The sequence below is a fragment of the Barbus barbus genome (assembly GCF_936440315.1).
Source record: "Barbus barbus genome assembly, chromosome: 26".
Lineage (NCBI taxonomy): Eukaryota > Metazoa > Chordata > Actinopteri > Cypriniformes > Cyprinidae > Barbus > Barbus barbus.
In genome coordinates this window covers 30,950,221-30,967,720 of record NC_136754.1, presented here as the reverse complement: position 1 = coordinate 30,967,720, position 17,500 = coordinate 30,950,221, and the positions used below count along the sequence as shown (strand labels likewise).

General features: G+C 44.7%; 2 protein-coding genes across 2 annotated transcripts in view; both read right to left on the bottom strand.

The window, feature by feature from the left end:
• Positions 1–218: 218 nt before the first annotated feature.
• On the bottom strand, positions 219–11,122 carry LOC306846528 (SUN domain-containing ossification factor-like; the record flags this gene model as incomplete). Its single annotated transcript, XM_079379961.1, has 20 exons — positions 219–720; positions 1,292–1,350; positions 1,500–1,582; positions 1,652–1,785; positions 2,383–2,487; positions 3,043–3,130; positions 4,342–5,298; positions 7,078–7,156; positions 7,234–7,308; positions 7,399–7,464; positions 7,551–7,639; positions 8,523–8,578; positions 9,157–9,262; positions 9,451–9,558; positions 9,862–9,929; positions 10,125–10,246; positions 10,314–10,422; positions 10,544–10,646; positions 10,766–10,910; positions 11,065–11,122. The coding sequence occupies 20 exons, from the start codon at positions 11,120–11,122 to the stop codon at positions 391–393; spliced, it is 2,940 nt and encodes a 979-aa protein (XP_079236087.1). The 3' UTR covers positions 219–390.
• A 925-nt stretch (positions 11,123–12,047) lies between these two features.
• The window catches only part of LOC306846527 (uncharacterized protein), a gene marked incomplete at its 3' end in the record, with an annotated part of 7,908 nt that continues 2,455 nt past the window's right edge, over positions 12,048–17,500 (bottom strand). The window contains exons 4-12 of the mRNA XM_079379960.1: positions 15,272–15,376; positions 15,050–15,152; positions 14,820–14,928; positions 14,631–14,752; positions 14,368–14,435; positions 13,957–14,064; positions 13,663–13,768; positions 13,029–13,084; positions 12,048–12,264 (exon numbers count right to left, since the gene is read on the bottom strand). Of these exons, the coding sequence (XP_079236086.1) occupies positions 12,048–12,264; positions 13,029–13,084; positions 13,663–13,768; positions 13,957–14,064; positions 14,368–14,435; positions 14,631–14,752; positions 14,820–14,928; positions 15,050–15,152; positions 15,272–15,376 (994 nt within the window). The remainder of the gene's footprint in view (positions 12,265–13,028; positions 13,085–13,662; positions 13,769–13,956; positions 14,065–14,367; positions 14,436–14,630; positions 14,753–14,819; positions 14,929–15,049; positions 15,153–15,271; positions 15,377–17,500) is intronic.

The window sequence follows — 17,500 nt, the reverse complement described above, 5'->3', positions numbered from 1 at the left end:
CCTTTGGTCTAAAGCAACATTATATTCATGCCAAGATGTTTTGTGATATAAAATAATTCTATTGCATGTAATGTATATTGTTAGAATATTAATGTGATTTTATATATATGATAATTACATATTCAGTCTGTTCCACTGAAAGGAAAGTCGGGTTTGTAACAACTTGAGGGTCAGAATACACTGTAAATATAACAAAATCAATGCAAGACTTTGATTATTTATGTTTTATTTATGATTGTCTAAAAGTTTGTGGCACATAATTATAAAAAACAATGCAAACTGCATAAGCCTCAGTGCTGAGCAGAAGGTATGAGGGTCTGAGTGGGTTTAGCGTCCAGTGTGTCTCAGAGATCCCAGGCGTCTCAGAGCCGGTTCAGTTCGGTTCAGTTCTCAGAGCCGGTCTGGTGCGGGTCGTATCGCTGGCGGCGGGCCGCTGCACTGCGGGGGCTGAGGCTGATGCTGGGAGCGTCTGGAGCTGCGCTGATGCTGTGATCGGCTCTGCGTCCAGCTCTTCGGAGCGGGTAACGCCTCACACAGACGAGCACAGGTGCTGATTCCACAGAACAGCGTCTCGTCGGCTTGCGAGGAGCCTTCAGAGCTGCCATCAGACATCATGTCTCTGCCGTCCGTCTCCAAACCCAGAGGACCGGCGGTGGTGTGAGGGATCCCGTTAGCGGACAGAGTCTCTGGACCTCTGCTGAGCTTCACCTTCTGTTTCTTCTGCAGAAAACAGAAACTCACCGTAAAGATGTAGCAGTTTACAGGGTTTATTACACCTAAAACACAAAGGGCCAGACCTACTAACAGCTCGCGCCAGCGCAAACCGTCTCTTAGCATTAAAATAGTACTGTCAGATTTTACTAAAGACGCGCAGTGAGGAATTAGCGCTGAAAAGGTGTGGACAGTTATTTTTGCGCCTGATCTTATTGAATATGCATTTGCAGGAGTTTCCCTTTCAGATGCAAAATTTATGGGAGGAGATTATTCAAATGAATCACGCACGCAACGAGATTTACTCACTTTTGCGCTCGTTAAATTACTTTAACGCCCCCAAATAAGCATGTCTTAAACTATTTTGCAAATGGCTTTAATTATTGTTGCTGGAGGAGTCACACAGAGAACAGAGAGAAGGGTAGCTTGCTTTAGGAAATAAAAGACGACTTGCAGCCCTCAACTAGGAGTCACACAATACCAGGTTTGGAATTGTGCTCTTGCACGAATTTGTCCGGTTTAGTAAAACTGGCCCAAAGTCTAAAACAGTGCATCATGAAGGCAGAAACATGCATCATACTTTTCTACTAACTGGACAATCTTCCCACTGCTTAAGGCTTCTGGTTTCTTCTGAACCTCCTGAAATAAAGAGCAACAACAGCAAGAGTTTGAGATTCAGTGCAGTCTCTGCAAACCGCCCTGCCAACAGTGTGTCTGACCACTGCAGAAACACACACGATCTAATCGTTCATTAGACTGATCACTCTCTGAATCCATCATGAACTCACTGTCAGGCGTCTGCAGGAACGAGAGCGACGGCGGATCAGAGGCTCTGCGTCTCAGCAGCACAGCTTCATCATCAGACGGCTCTCTGAAAACAACACAACATCATGATTTACCTGCTTCAGATCACACCAGTCCTGCAGCAGGGTCTCCTCACCTGTCTGGACAGCAGGACCTCTGTGAATCGACCGCAGGACTCTCTGATATCTGATGGTAGCTCACACAGATCAGCAGCCCCAGAAGAACACAGAGAACCAGACACAGCAGAATATGGCTCTGTCTGTCAGACACCTGCGGGACACAGCAGCAGCATCATCATGATCATCTCATTCATTCATCTCTGGTCATAAAGTGCTGCCATTCTGAACAGATCTGTATGGTATAGCAGTGGCAGATAAGTGGGAAAATTCATTCATAATTATTGTGCTGATAAGTGAATTTGCACGGACATTTTCACTAATAATTCTGCTACATTTGTGTTACCAGAGAATCTGTGTTTGTTTGAGTTTCTCTCCTCGTCTCCTGCGTGTTTTAGCCAATCATATCTTTGCACTGCAATAGATTCATTCTTGGCTCATTTTAATCATAATTATCTGCTGTAAATAAAGATATTTAAATATTCTGTTATGCAGCACAATGGAACCTGGTCTAGAGATGTTAAAATGATCCTCAGAGCAACAGGAGACACAACATCATTTAATAAAGCAGCATATCATCTGTAATACAGTCAGACTGCTTCAGATGGGTAGTTTATTAATAACACTAGAGCTTTGTTTCAGTCGGTGATATCGATGGATCCCTAGTAAAGACACTGAGTTAGTTGAGATATGAATGATGGTGTCTGATGGAGGTGTTGTCATTATGAACGGATGAGAACAGGCTGCTGACCTCTTGCTGCAGTCGACTCACGCTGACAGACAGACTGAGCACGAGCTGCGTCACGTTCTCCAGCTGAGCCTGCAGAGCCTGGATAGAGTCCGTCTGCCTCTGATCCTGAAACATGTGTTTAGAGGAAAGCAGCGACACAGAGGACAGGAAAACACTGTTATATGGCTTCTGGTGTGCTTCGCCTCACACACACACACACACACACACACACACACACACACACAGGTATTCCTATTATTATGGGTTCATTCCATAGACACAATAGTTTTTTACATAAAAAAAAAAAACTTTTTTATTTACCCTTTCCCTAAACCTACCCCTCACACAAAACTACAGGCATTTAGATCTTTAATTAAACAATGTTTAATGTTTTTAAAGCTATTTTTATTATGAGGACTCAGGAAATGTCCTCCTACAACATGTTTATGTTGTTATCCCTGAGAAATACCTGTCTTTATTACATGACGTTTTATTGATTTATTCTTTCAGAAATGGTTAATTTGAGGTGTTTTGTGACACTTAAAGAAGACTGAGCTATACAGCAGAATAAACCAATGCTGATCTTCACGTGTTCGTGTCTGAACAGACTCTAACTCAGACTGAACTAACACATCAGTCCAGGTTTGGTCTGAATGAATTTAGCCTCGAGACGTCTCTGACCTGCTCCTCGGCCATTCTGGAGGTGTTCTGGAGCTTGATGATGGTTTTGTTAAAGGCTCTCTGCATCTCCTCCATCTGCTTTCTGTATCTGGGCCGATGAAACACAAGCATTAACAGATCAATCACAGTCACTCATATCACAACAACAATATACAGCATTACAATATAGTTATTTGTGCTACAAAATTTAATTTAGAAAAATAATACATTTCTACTGTATGTGAAAAGTTTAAAGCTTGTTAAAGACAAGTGAACAGTCATAAGAAAGGAATCAATTATACTAATTATAAGCAATAGGTCAAATAACTACAACAGAACAAAGGTACAAATGAAAATGCTGCTGCAAACACCCATTAAAGTGATAGTTCACACAAAAATGTAAATTTTGTCATCATTTGAATAATGTTGGTAACCAAACCATTTCTGGTCCCCACTGACTTCCACAGTATTTTCCCATATATTGCTCAACAGAAGAAACTCATACAGGTTTGAAACAACTTACTAGTAAATGATGACAATTTTAATTTTTGGGTGAACTGTCCAAGAACAACTGAGGCAAAATCAGTAGCAGCATCAGACCAACTGAAGAAAAATGAGTAATTACAGACGATGTTTGATGATTTTAAGCAAACCCGTAAATACAATCACTTGTAATGTGATATAATTTCTTATCACTTCTGACCAGTAGGTGGCACTGCTACCAAATGGATGTGGTGTGTTCAGTGTTGGGTGTCAATGACACAAAGTTTGGTGTCAATATGACAGTGTTGCAGAGATATAGCCTCAGATCCAGAGTGGCATCTTACCATCAAATTTGACAATTAAAACGGTTTGAGATACTACAAAGCTTTTAATAACGTATTGCCAGCAATGTCTGATGATAATCTGTGTGGAATCTGGTGAAGATCAGACAAGTGAGGTGAAAGTTCAATCGTCTTGGCATGAGCCAAGGAATCAGAGGGAAAACTCATTTTTGTTTCTAGCCTTTACATTTAAGAAGGTACTAGCATTAGGCCTTGAGTTAGAAAGTCCAAATTCACTGTGGTTAATGTTGAGACTGTCCTCTATCAGTGTGCCAAATTTAATAAAGTTGCCTCAAGCGGTTCTATGGGCAGCCATAGACTCAAAAGCAGAAGAAAACTTGTGCTTGGCTCCTATAAAGAGTGCTTTAAGAATGAGTGGAAAGCATTCATGTTTGCAAATATACAGCTGTCTTTTGTAACTCTAAGCAGCTTTATCCATTGGAAGCAGTGTGGATATATTTACATACAGCAGTATAATGGATCCAGCGAGACTCACCTCTGGCTCAGCTGCTCCAGGTAGCGTCCGCTGAGGGACATGTTCATCTCCAGGACTTTGATGCGGTTGTTGAGCCTCATGAACACAGACTCTTTCTGACTGGAGCCGTGCGCAGATGTGTTGCTGGAGTTCTGCGCTTCTGTGTCGATCTGCTCAATATGAGTGCTGCTTTCATCATCGAACAGCTCCTTGTTCCTGGACTCTGACCCTGAGAGCCCTTCTGAAGGATGAACGGCTTGAGATGGGGTCAGGGATCCGCCGCTGACCGCTTCATCCACAAGAGCGGATACGGAAGACTCGTCTGCTGTGTTCAGGGAAACAGTAGGAGCTGGAATATCATTGTCAAGGCTGACCTGATCTTCTCCAGTCTGTGCAGCAGAGGTGGTCGTGAGGTCCGGTTTCTGGCTGGACTCACTCAGATGGTCAGCGCTCTGCTGAGGAGGCGTCTCTGTGAGGCATTCGCTGGCAGAAGCACACATCAGCTCGATGGGCCGCGTCGCTCTGGAGGAGTCTGCAGAAACCAGCCGGAGCAGATCTGAGGTCAGACTGGGTGCGAGATCTTCTGGATCAGGCAGGACTCGAGTGAGAATGACGGGACTCTCTGTGGGTTTAGATGGGGTCATGATGGTTGGGTTTGGCTTCCTCGTCTGAAGAAGGTTTGGAGAGGAGCAGCGCTGCAGGAGGTACTCCTGAAGTGAGACTCTGGGTGAACGGGAGCAGGCAGATTGAAAGCGCTCGGTGAGCTTCTGCTGATCTACTTCAGGCTCCAGGTTTCCTCCAGAGGACTGATCCGGTTCGTCCTCAGGCAGCAGCGTGACGATCTGCTCCACATCAGGCGTGGTTTGGACCGGAGCGTGTCCAGCGGCGTCGGAGAGTGTCGCTGTCGTCTCTTCAGTAATGCTGGCGGTTTCTGTAATCCCAATGACATCGAGCTGATCCGCCGCCGCAGTCACCGGCCTGAGCCGAGAAACAAAACGCAGGATAAGAAGCGCTACACGACCAGGCCAATTCACAAAGGGAGTTACATCTGAATATTTTCACAAACATACAGATTTAATTGATTTCTTTCCCAAACTGCATTGACTGCTCTAAGATATGAGTTTAGGACACAGAATAGGCTTATTCGATAACTCTTTAATTTCCTATCTGGGTTCATGTATATGCTTTATTTATTATGATTAACTGTTTTTTTCCAAAACATTGTTAGACGCCAGTGTTTCCTGTCATACATATGCAAGGATCTGATAAAAAACAAAACAAAAAAAAAAAATGTATAATTGCTATTAAACTATATCTTATGATTTTAAATCTGTATTTTAAATCTGTAATGATCTGTGCTTGTGGTGTCTGTGCTTTAAAATTAAATGATTATAATCTTAATTCAAGTGATGAATATTCTGACAGTAATCAGTGTTCTACTGTAAGGTTAACCCGGCCTGCTTTACATGATTCACAGTGATTAACAGTGGAAAACATTCATTAGAAATTAAGAAAAGTAATAAAATGCAATCAGTTACATTACTTTAACAAGATAATTGAAATGGCTACACTACTTATTACATTTTAAATAAGGTAACTTGGTTAATCTGTAACCCTTTACATTTCCAGGGTAACCTTCCCAACACTGGATGTGATGTACTGTAATCAGTCTGTCCTGTCAATTAGCCTTAATATGGTGCATTAACATAATATGACGTAATATGGTCTAGGCTCCAATAGTTACACTCACCAAATGCCAAATTCAAAAGTACAATTAGGCTTTATTAAGTTACTAGTTTTTCTGTGACTATGAATCTGCTTCTTCACTGGTTAAGAGCCTGGGTGTCATTCTTGATAGCACCTTATCCATCTTAATTACTCGTTCTGCATATTGTCATTTCACCAATCACCTTTGTCACCCTCTCACAGTGATTAGCACTGCCATGCACTGCTAACATCACACATTGATTACTGTAATGCTCTCCTCTCTGGTCTTCCTTCTAAACTACAGCTGTTCCAGAATTCAGCTGCATTAATTATTTCTAGAATCCTCTATTGAACACAACTGATGTCGATCCTTACCTACAAGACTCTCAATAATCTAACTCCTTCATACCTCTCTGATCCTGCTCATGCATTCAGATCTTCCTCATTAACTTGTCTTGTTTTATCATGTATTTGTTTGAACACTATGGAGGCTAGTTCTGCTGCCTCTCAATTATGGATTTCACTGGAGATCTTCATACTCCTAAATCTCATCTCAAAACTCACCTGTGAAACTTTGTACTCTGTATCTTACAGTGTCTTCTTGTTTATTACAGTATTGTTTGTTTAATGTTGTTAGTATTGATGCTTTAGGATTACATTTGTGTTAAGATTGTAAAATGACTGAGTGCTGTGAAAAGTGCCTATAAAATGTATTATTATTAATAAAATTGACAACTTTACTAGGAGCTGCCACATTATTTACTGAATGCCAGTACACCCCGTCTACCAACAAACATTAATCAGCACTCACTCTTAATGGCTTTTTTAATGGCTTAATGGCTTTTACCATCAGATGCCTTACATGTGTCCTGCAGAAAGTTTCCCAGAATGAACCACTACATGAAAATGTGAGGAACAAATGTGTGAAAGGTGCCACTTCAGAGAGAGACAAATATTGAAAACAACATCACTGAAAATCATGCAAAATCTGTTTTCTTGGCTGGTGACCTCAACATATGAAGAGCGGAGGTGATTTCTGGAGCCACGTACCCGGTGGATGCAGCGCTGTGGATCGATCCGGCTGGGAAAACCAGCTCTGTCATGTTTAAACCTTCAGCGGAAGAGTTTCCTGAAACACAGAAACACAGTCTGGTGATGAAGAAGCCTTTGGTAATGACATCAGGAGTGCGTGCGGTGGGATCAGACCTGCTCCTGCGGTGCTCTCGGGAGCTCCACCCAGCACATTGGCAGCAATGTTGTTCACCATCGTGAGAAGAGCATCTGGAAGCACAAGACATCATGAGTTTGCTCCCAGCAGCCCATGGACCTGCTGTGATCTGCAGAGGATCTCAAACACGATCTCACACTGACCTTTGGCAGATCCGATCAGGTTTCTGGAGGATTTGTCATCTACTGGCAGAAAATCAGGAGGCTGATCTGAACATTCATAAAGAGAAAGGACACTGTTCTATCTCTGACACAAACAGACAGCAGACGTGTTTTATTCAGACAGAGAGTGTTACCGCTGTCGTGCTCGTCCTGAACCTGCGGCGGTCTGTCTGATGGATCTGAGTTCATCTCATACTCCTCCATCATACTAGTGCCAAAAACCCTTCAGAAACACAGAGAGCCGTCAGCGTTCACACCCATCACTGTTAGTCAATCAGACCGTCACTTAGGGCCAGTTTTACTAAACAGGACAGATTAGTGTGAGAGCGCAATTCCAGAACAGCGCCGATGGGAGGGGGTATTTCTGTGGGTGATTTACTAACAACACGCAAATTAAAGAACACGGACACAACATCTCATTTACATATCGACCAACACAATATACCAAGCACAGCGCAAATTATAGTCGCAAATAAAGAATAAAGAATTAAAGAAGTCACAGGAAGTTTAAAAGAACCGGAGGCCAAAAAATGAAGGTTTGCTAGAAGTTTAGAAAGAGCTGGTATTGTGTGACTCCTAGTTGAGGGTTTGAAAGTCTTTTATTTCCTGAAGCAAATTAAACATAACATGGCTTGGCAAACTGTGTGTTCTGATAATGTGTTCTTCTGGCATTACAAATAAATGAATACGTGTGTGAACAATCCTCTCCTTCCACCCTTCTCTCTGTTCTCTGTGTGACTCCTCCAGCAACAATAATTGCAGGAATTTCAAGAGCAAAATAGTTTAAGACATGTTTTTTTGGATGTTAAATAATGGCGCAAATACCAGTAATTTAACGAGCGCAAACGTTAGTAAATCTCGTTGCGTGATTCATTTGAATACTGTCCTCCCGTAAAGTTAGCATCTGAAAGGGAAACTCCTACAAATGCATATGAAATAAGATCAAGCACAAAAATAACTGTATCCACGCCTTTTCAGCGCTAATTCCTCACTGCGTGTCTTTAGTAAAACCTGACCGGACTATTTTAACACCAAAAGACAGTTTGTGCTAGTGCAAGCTGTTAGTAAAACTGGCTCCTAATGTCTGAAATGTGAGTTTATCAGACCTGATCAGACTGAGAGGACAGAAGTGTTCTGAGCCGAAGTGTGACAGCAGCTCCACCTGAAACAACACAACACCACACTTATCCATGTGTGTTTAAACCAGCAGCAGTTCAGAACACACCACCGCTTCAGTGTTAGCTTCAGTCGTCACATGCTGTCAGCTCAGAGATCACCAGACCAGATTTAATAAACCAGGCTGAGATCAGACGACAGGAAACACACATCAAACAGACATTCACACACATCTTCTGTGATGTAACGCAGGAGGGTCAGACGCTAGCTACAATGCTAATGCTAACACCATCTGAAGTCTCACGTGGAGAAATCTGATAATCGGTGTAGCGGTGCTGAATGGGCCTGTTCACATCTTAGCTGGAGGGATCGAGCATCTATAAAGTGCTATGAACCATGGGCTTTACAGTCTTTTGAGAAAAGTGCTTTTACACTAAGTGTTAAATCACAGAAGATGAGTTTCTGAGGAAGTGTGTTCAAACATCAAACTGGAGTGAATCGAGGAAGGCTAAACTTAATGTATTTGGTGAACATCTGATGCAACAGGAGGAAAAACGAGCAGGATGTGAATCAGACTCCACTTACCTCACATACGGTCACAATCATGCTCCGTCTCAGTCTCACCTTGATGTATTTGGCAAACAGATGCTCATCCAGAGGAAAACTCTGCACCGTCCGCTCGTCACGCGCATGAAACGTCCCGAGCTTCATCCACTTTTTGCTCGGATATCTGAGCATAAACAAGTCATGAAACTTCATAGCACACACAAACAGATGAGCTGCATGTAAAAACTAAAAAATACATTTAAAAAAAATGGTACAAAAATGTCATTATAAGATTTTGTAATGGAATTAAAAAAAAGACATATGCAGCCATAAATACAGAGGCAGTCAGTAATGGCAGGCATAAGTGCTGACCTGTCGCTGATGGACACCAGGAAGTCTTTGGGGTTTGAGGAGAAGATCTCAAAGTTGGCGATGTCTAGCTGCTTGACCTGGATGGGCTGACAGAGCTCAATGATGAACCTGCGCAAACACAATGATGAGGAGATGATGAAGACCACAGACCTTCTCCTGAAACCCTCCCATCACTGCTGACGGCTCTCTCTTGTGTTCTTCATTTCATAAACACTCATATACAGGTGTATGAGGAATAACAGACACTGCTGCTATCTGCCTGGAAATCTGTCTAGGCACTAAACACAGGCTACTGAGTGAGCTCAATAAGACTTCAGATCATCTTCAGAAAACAATCCCGGCAACACAACAGTTATCATACAGAATAGTTTTGTCTGATGATAAAACAAACAGTCTATGTAATCAGCCCACCAGATCTTGTTATTGCAGGGATTCAGCATGTACATGTCCATATTCTCCATCAGAATAGCTGAAGTGCTCTAAAAAACAGAAATACTGACTGAAATACAGAAAAATTCATTATGCTCAATTGATTCTCTTATTGACCTGATTTAGACAAAATTCTGCTGATGAAAGAAAAATAATAAAATGTGTAGTTTACTCTGGTGTACAGTCCCTGTCTCACAGTAACTGGATGTCAAACACAGATGTGATCAGATGCGGTGTTGGAGTACCTTGGCCTCGGGGTTGGAGGACAGGATCTTGGCTCCACACTCCACGGAGGCGTAGTTGGTGACGGTCTGCTGGAGCTTCTTCCCCGCGGCGTGAAGGCCGTCAGAAAGGTGTGTGATCTGAGCTGATGGACAGAAACACTGTCAGCGAGAGCAGAGCAGCGATACAGTTCCTGTCAGAACACCACTCACTCTTCTCGTTCTCCACCTCCAGCATGATCTTGCTCCACTCCTCAAAGGTGGGGATCTCCTGGTCTCTGCAGGGCACAGACGGGTCGCTGTCTGCGGAGCCGCTGGACACCTGGACACATTCAGATCAGTCCAACACTCACTGCCCCTCGGGATTCTCAACCATTTCACACAGATCATGTTTCTAATGTAGACTAGAAGGAAATATGCTGATTCTGGTGATTCAACATCACCTGATCTTTCAGGATGCGGGAGGCATTGGTCCTTTTCCTCGTCTTGTCTTTAGCGGGTCTTCTGGACTCACGGACATTGACGTTCTCTTGAACCGCTGGAAAACTTCATGACAGACAGACACAGATGAGGAAAGCATTAAATAAACAGTGGCCTCAGACTGAGAAGGAATCAGCTTGTGAATCTGATTCTCAGACCAGTTTAACTGAAGTCTGGTTCATTACCTGTTGAGTCGAGGATCGTATGGCAGGTTTCCAGCAGCGTCGCATGAAGCTGTAGACACATCTGTGACTCCGCTTTCAGAGCAGGAGTCTGAAGCTGCACAATCCCTGAACACACACACACACACACACGTCCATGCACCAATGTCTTATCCTCACCTGACAAACATCAATAAATGACAGGCTTGTGTAAAATTCAGAATTCAGAGTAAATATGAATGAGCCACACCACAGGAAGTTACATTCTATATGTCTATGTCTGTCTGTCTATCTATATAGCTGCTCTCTGGCGAACCCTCCACTATGCAGGTTGCAGAGCGCATTGTGATAGATCGCCTGCTCTGCGCGCTGCTGCGGCATTACCGGAGACCCATGGGTATGCACAACCCGACCGTCCTTGCTGAGCTTGTGGAACTGGCTGAAGCCTCTTTTGCTCCGGAGGGTGAACGTGGAACGGCGACCACCGGAGGGCACCTTGTGACCAGTGAACAGATTGGCGGCCCCCAACCTGTAGATGAGCCCATGCCCACCGAGCCACTTTCCCCTGGAGCCCGAGCATGCCTGGCCGGATGCATAGAACAGCATGCTGTACACAGAGGAGCTCCTGAACGATCGATTCACATTGACGGGAAACCCATAAAAGCTGTTCTGGACTCAGGTAGCTCCATTACATTGGTACAGCCCAGCGTGATTCGTCCTCGGCCAGAAAGCAAAGCAGCAGTTCCCATTACCTGGATGCATGGAGATACACGATACATGCCTGCTCAGAGGGTGATCATCGCGGCAAATCCTGGAACTTGGCATGTGGAGGTTGGAATACTAAAGGATCTTCCTGTTCCAGTGCTGCTCGGCAGAGACTGGCCGGGGTTCGAGCAGCTGTTAGCTACGTCCATCCAGTCTAATCGAAACACTGGGGATTGTCGGAGGCGTCGGACCACCCGATGGAGGGAGGTCAGCCAACCCTGTTAGCAACGGATAGCAAACGGGAGGGTGAGTGTAGTGCCACTTCTACTGATTTATATATGGATCTCTTTCAACAGATCACGGTGGGTGGGTCATTCAGAAAACAACAACACGAGGATGATCGATTATGACACTGTTGGTCCTAGGTCCGTATAGTAGATGAGGATGTGCGGCTACCGGGGGCCACACCCCCTCCCGTACTTTGTAGTCAAGAATGGCCTCCTCTAATAATACATTTATTTATAGGTACCTTAAAATAAATACAAATAAATCAGATACAAGCAGCAGTAAAATTCAAACCCACTTCAAAGTCATTAGGAATTCAAGGACACATCATTGCGTCGCGTAGCAGCAGGGGGAGGAAAAATTTCTTCTGGTAGTGCCCCGGACTAAGACTGAAATAGTAATTGACCTGGCTCACGCACACCCAGTAATCGATGTCGGAGGGTAGACCTCCATTATCCAACATGAGACTCCCACTCCCTCGGGAGTTAATATTCGGCAGAGGTCCTACAAGGTTCCCGAGGCTCACCGGCAGGCTATCGAAGAGGAAGTCCAAAGGATGCTGCAGTTGGGATTATTGAAGCATTGCGCAGCCCAGGTTCTTCCCTTTGGCCTGCATGGGGCGGCCGAGACCTTCCAGAGAATGATGGATATACTCAGCAGCAAATAAAGAATAAAGAATTAAAGAAGTCACAGGAAGTTTAAAAGAACCGGAGGCCAAAAAATGAAGGTTTGCTAGAAGTTTAGAAAGAGCTGGTATTGTGTGACTCCTAGTTGAGGGTTTGAAAGTCTTTTATTTCCTGAAGCAAATTAAACATAACATGGCTTGGCAAACTGTGTGTTCTGATAATGTGTTCTTCTGGCATTACAAATAAATGAATACGTGTGTGAACAATCCTCTCCTTCCACCCTTCTCTCTGTTCTCTGTGTGACTCCTCCAGCAACAATAATTGCAGGAATTTCAAGAGCAAAATAGTTTAAGACATGTTTTTTTGGATGTTAAATAATGGCGCAAATACCAGTAATTTAACGAGCGCAAACGTTAGTAAATCTCGTTGCGTGATTCATTTGAATACTGTCCTCCCGTAAAGTTAGCATCTGAAAGGGAAACTCCTACAAATGCATATGAAATAAGATCAAGCACAAAAATAACTGTATCCACGCCTTTTCAGCGCTAATTCCTCACTGCGTGTCTTTAGTAAAACCTGACCGGACTATTTTAACACCAAAAGACAGTTTGTGCTAGTGCAAGCTGTTAGTAAAACTGGCTCCTAATGTCTGAAATGTGAGTTTATCAGACCTGATCAGACTGAGAGGACAGAAGTGTTCTGAGCCGAAGTGTGACAGCAGCTCCACCTGAAACAACACAACACCACACTTATCCATGTGTGTTTAAACCAGCAGCAGTTCAGAACACACCACCGCTTCAGTGTTAGCTTCAGTCGTCACATGCTGTCAGCTCAGAGATCACCAGACCAGATTTAATAAACCAGGCTGAGATCAGACGACAGGAAACACACATCAAACAGACATTCACACACATCTTCTGTGATGTAACGCAGGAGGGTCAGACGCTAGCTACAATGCTAATGCTAACACCATCTGAAGTCTCACGTGGAGAAATCTGATAATCGGTGTAGCGGTGCTGAATGGGCCTGTTCACATCTTAGCTGGAGGGATCGAGCATCTATAAAGTGCTATGAACCATGGGCTTTACAGTCTTTTGAGAAAAGTGCTTTTACACTAAGTGTTAAATCACAGAAGATGAGTTTCTGAGGAAGTGTGTTCAAACATCAAACTGGAGTGAATCGAGGAAGGCTAAACTTAATGTATTTGGTGAACATCTGATGCAACAGGAGGAAAAACGAGCAGGATGTGAATCAGACTCCACTTACCTCACATACGGTCACAATCATGCTCCGTCTCAGTCTCACCTTGATGTATTTGGCAAACAGATGCTCATCCAGAGGAAAACTCTGCACCGTCCGCTCGTCACGCGCATGAAACGTCCCGAGCTTCATCCACTTTTTGCTCGGATATCTGAGCATAAACAAGTCATGAAACTTCATAGCACACACAAACAGATGAGCTGCATGTAAAAACTAAAAAATACATTTAAAAAAAATGGTACAAAAATGTCATTATAAGATTTTGTAATGGAATTAAAAAAAAGACATATGCAGCCATAAATACAGAGGCAGTCAGTAATGGCAGGCATAAGTGCTGACCTGTCGCTGATGGACACCAGGAAGTCTTTGGGGTTTGAGGAGAAGATCTCAAAGTTGGCGATGTCTAGCTGCTTGACCTGGATGGGCTGACAGAGCTCAATGATGAACCTGCGCAAACACAATGATGAGGAGATGATGAAGACCACAGACCTTCTCCTGAAACCCTCCCATCACTGCTGACGGCTCTCTCTTGTGTTCTTCATTTCATAAACACTCATATACAGGTGTATGAGGAATAACAGACACTGCTGCTATCTGCCTGGAAATCTGTCTAGGCACTAAACACAGGCTACTGAGTGAGCTCAATAAGACTTCAGATCATCTTCAGAAAACAATCCCGGCAACACAACAGTTATCATACAGAATAGTTTTGTCTGATGATAAAACAAACAGTCTATGTAATCAGCCCACCAGATCTTGTTATTGCAGGGATTCAGCATGTACATGTCCATATTCTCCATCAGAATAGCTGAAGTGCTCTAAAAAACAGAAATACTGACTGAAATACAGAAAAATTCATTATGCTCAATTGATTCTCTTATTGACCTGATTTAGACAAAATTCTGCTGATGAAAGAAAAATAATAAAATGTGTAGTTTACTCTGGTGTACAGTCCCTGTCTCACAGTAACTGGATGTCAAACACAGATGTGATCAGATGCGGTGTTGGAGTACCTTGGCCTCGGGGTTGGAGGACAGGATCTTGGCTCCACACTCCACGGAGGCGTAGTTGGTGACGGTCTGCTGGAGCTTCTTCCCCGCGGCGTGAAGGCCGTCAGAAAGGTGTGTGATCTGAGCTGATGGACAGAAACACTGTCAGCGAGAGCAGAGCAGCGATACAGTTCCTGTCAGAACACCACTCACTCTTCTCGTTCTCCACCTCCAGCATGATCTTGCTCCACTCCTCAAAGGTGGGGATCTCCTGGTCTCTGCAGGGCACAGACGGGTCGCTGTCTGCGGAGCCGCTGGACACCTGGACACATTCAGATCAGTCCAACACTCACTGCCCCTCGGGATTCTCAACCATTTCACACAGATCATGTTTCTAATGTAGACTAGAAGGAAATATGCTGATTCTGGTGATTCAACATCACCTGATCTTTCAGGATGCGGGAGGCATTGGTCCTTTTCCTCGTCTTGTCTTTAGCGGGTCTTCTGGACTCACGGACATTGACGTTCTCTTGAACCGCTGGAAAACTTCATGACAGACAGACACAGATGAGGAAAGCATTAAATAAACAGTGGCCTCAGACTGAGAAGGAATCAGCTTGTGAATCTGATTCTCAGACCAGTTTAACTGAAGTCTGGTTCATTACCTGTTGAGTCGAGGATCGTATGGCAGGTTTCCAGCAGCGTCGCATGAAGCTGTAGACACATCTGTGACTCCGCTTTCAGAGCAGGAGTCTGAAGCTGCACAATCCCTGAACACACACACACACACACACGTCCATGCACCAATGTCTTATCCTCACCTGACAAACATCAATAAATGACAGGCTTGTGTAAAATTCAGAATTCAGAGTAAATATGAATGAGCCACACCACAGGAAGTTACATTCTATATGTCTATGTCTGTCTGTCTATCTATATAGCTGCTCTCTGGCGAACCCTCCACTATGCAGGTTGCAGAGCGCATTGTGATAGATCGCCTGCTCTGCGCGCTGCTGCGGCATTACCGGAGACCCATGGGTATGCACAACCCGACCGTCCTTGCTGAGCTTGTGGAACTGGCTGAAGCCTCTTTTGCTCCGGAGGGTGAACGTGGAACGGCGACCACCGGAGGGCACCTTGTGACCAGTGAACAGATTGGCGGCCCCCAACCTGTAGATGAGCCCATGCCCACCGAGCCACTTTCCCCTGGAGCCCGAGCATGCCTGGCCGGATGCATAGAACAGCATGCTGTACACAGAGGAGCTCCTGAACGATCGATTCACATTGACGGGAAACCCATAAAAGCTGTTCTGGACTCAGGTAGCTCCATTACATTGGTACAGCCCAGCGTGATTCGTCCTCGGCCAGAAAGCAAAGCAGCAGTTCCCATTACCTGGATGCATGGAGATACACGATACATGCCTGCTCAGAGGGTGATCATCGCGGCAAATCCTGGAACTTGGCATGTGGAGGTTGGAATACTAAAGGATCTTCCTGTTCCAGTGCTGCTCGGCAGAGACTGGCCGGGGTTCGAGCAGCTGTTAGCTACGTCCATCCAGTCTAATCGAAACACTGGGGATTGTCGGAGGCGTCGGACCACCCGATGGAGGGAGGTCAGCCAACCCTGTTAGCAACGGATAGCAAACGGGAGGGTGAGTGTAGTGCCACTTCTACTGATTTATATATGGATCTCTTTCAACAGATCACGGTGGGTGGGTCATTCAGAAAACAACAACACGAGGATGATCGATTATGACACTGTTGGTCCTAGGTCCGTATAGTAGATGAGGATGTGCGGCTACCGGGGGCCACACCCCCTCCCGTACTTTGTAGTCAAGAATGGCCTCCTCTAATAATACATTTATTTATAGGTACCTTAAAATAAATACAAATAAATCAGATACAAGCAGCAGTAAAATTCAAACCCACTTCAAAGTCATTAGGAATTCAAGGACACATCATTGCGTCGCGTAGCAGCAGGGGGAGGAAAAATTTCTTCTGGTAGTGCCCCGGACTAAGACTGAAATAGTAATTGACCTGGCTCACGCACACCCAGTAATCGATGTCGGAGGGTAGACCTCCATTATCCAACATGAGACTCCCACTCCCTCGGGAGTTAATATTCGGCAGAGGTCCTACAAGGTTCCCGAGGCTCACCGGCAGGCTATCGAAGAGGAAGTCCAAAGGATGCTGCAGTTGGGATTATTGAAGCATTGCGCAGCCCAGGTTCTTCCCTTTGGCCTGCATGGGGCGGCCGAGACCTTCCAGAGAATGATGGATATACTCTTGATATACTCCATTAGGCGTATACAGCCGCATATATAGATGACATTGTCATTCACTCAGAGAGCTGGGAGGACCATCTCGAGCGGCTCCGGAGGGTGCTGGCTGAGCTACGGCGGGCTGGCACCTGGGTCTGGCCGAAGCCAAGTACCTGGGTTATCAGATCGGGCGGGGATTGATTAAACCTCAAGAAAAGAAGGTGGAAGCCATCCGGAAAGCCGTCCGACCCGCCACCAAAACCCAGGTATGAGCCTTTTTGGGACTAGAGGGCTATTATCGATGCTTGATTCCCAATTTATCTTCTATAGCCAGCCCCCTGACAGAACTGACTAAGAAGGGGCAGCCCGAGAAACTGATCTGGACGCCGGAAGCGGAGATTGCTTTTGAATCCCTGAAATGAGCATTAACATCTTCACCGATTTTACATGCACCAGATTTCGGCTGTCCCTTCATACTCCAGACAGATGCTTCCGACACTGGGTTAGGGGCAGTCCTGTCCCAAGTCCAGGAGGGAAAGGAACACCCTGTGATTTACATCAGTCAGAATCTCACAAGTCCAAGTATGCCACAGTAGAGAAAGAGGCTCTAGCCATCAAGTGGGCAGTCCTGGA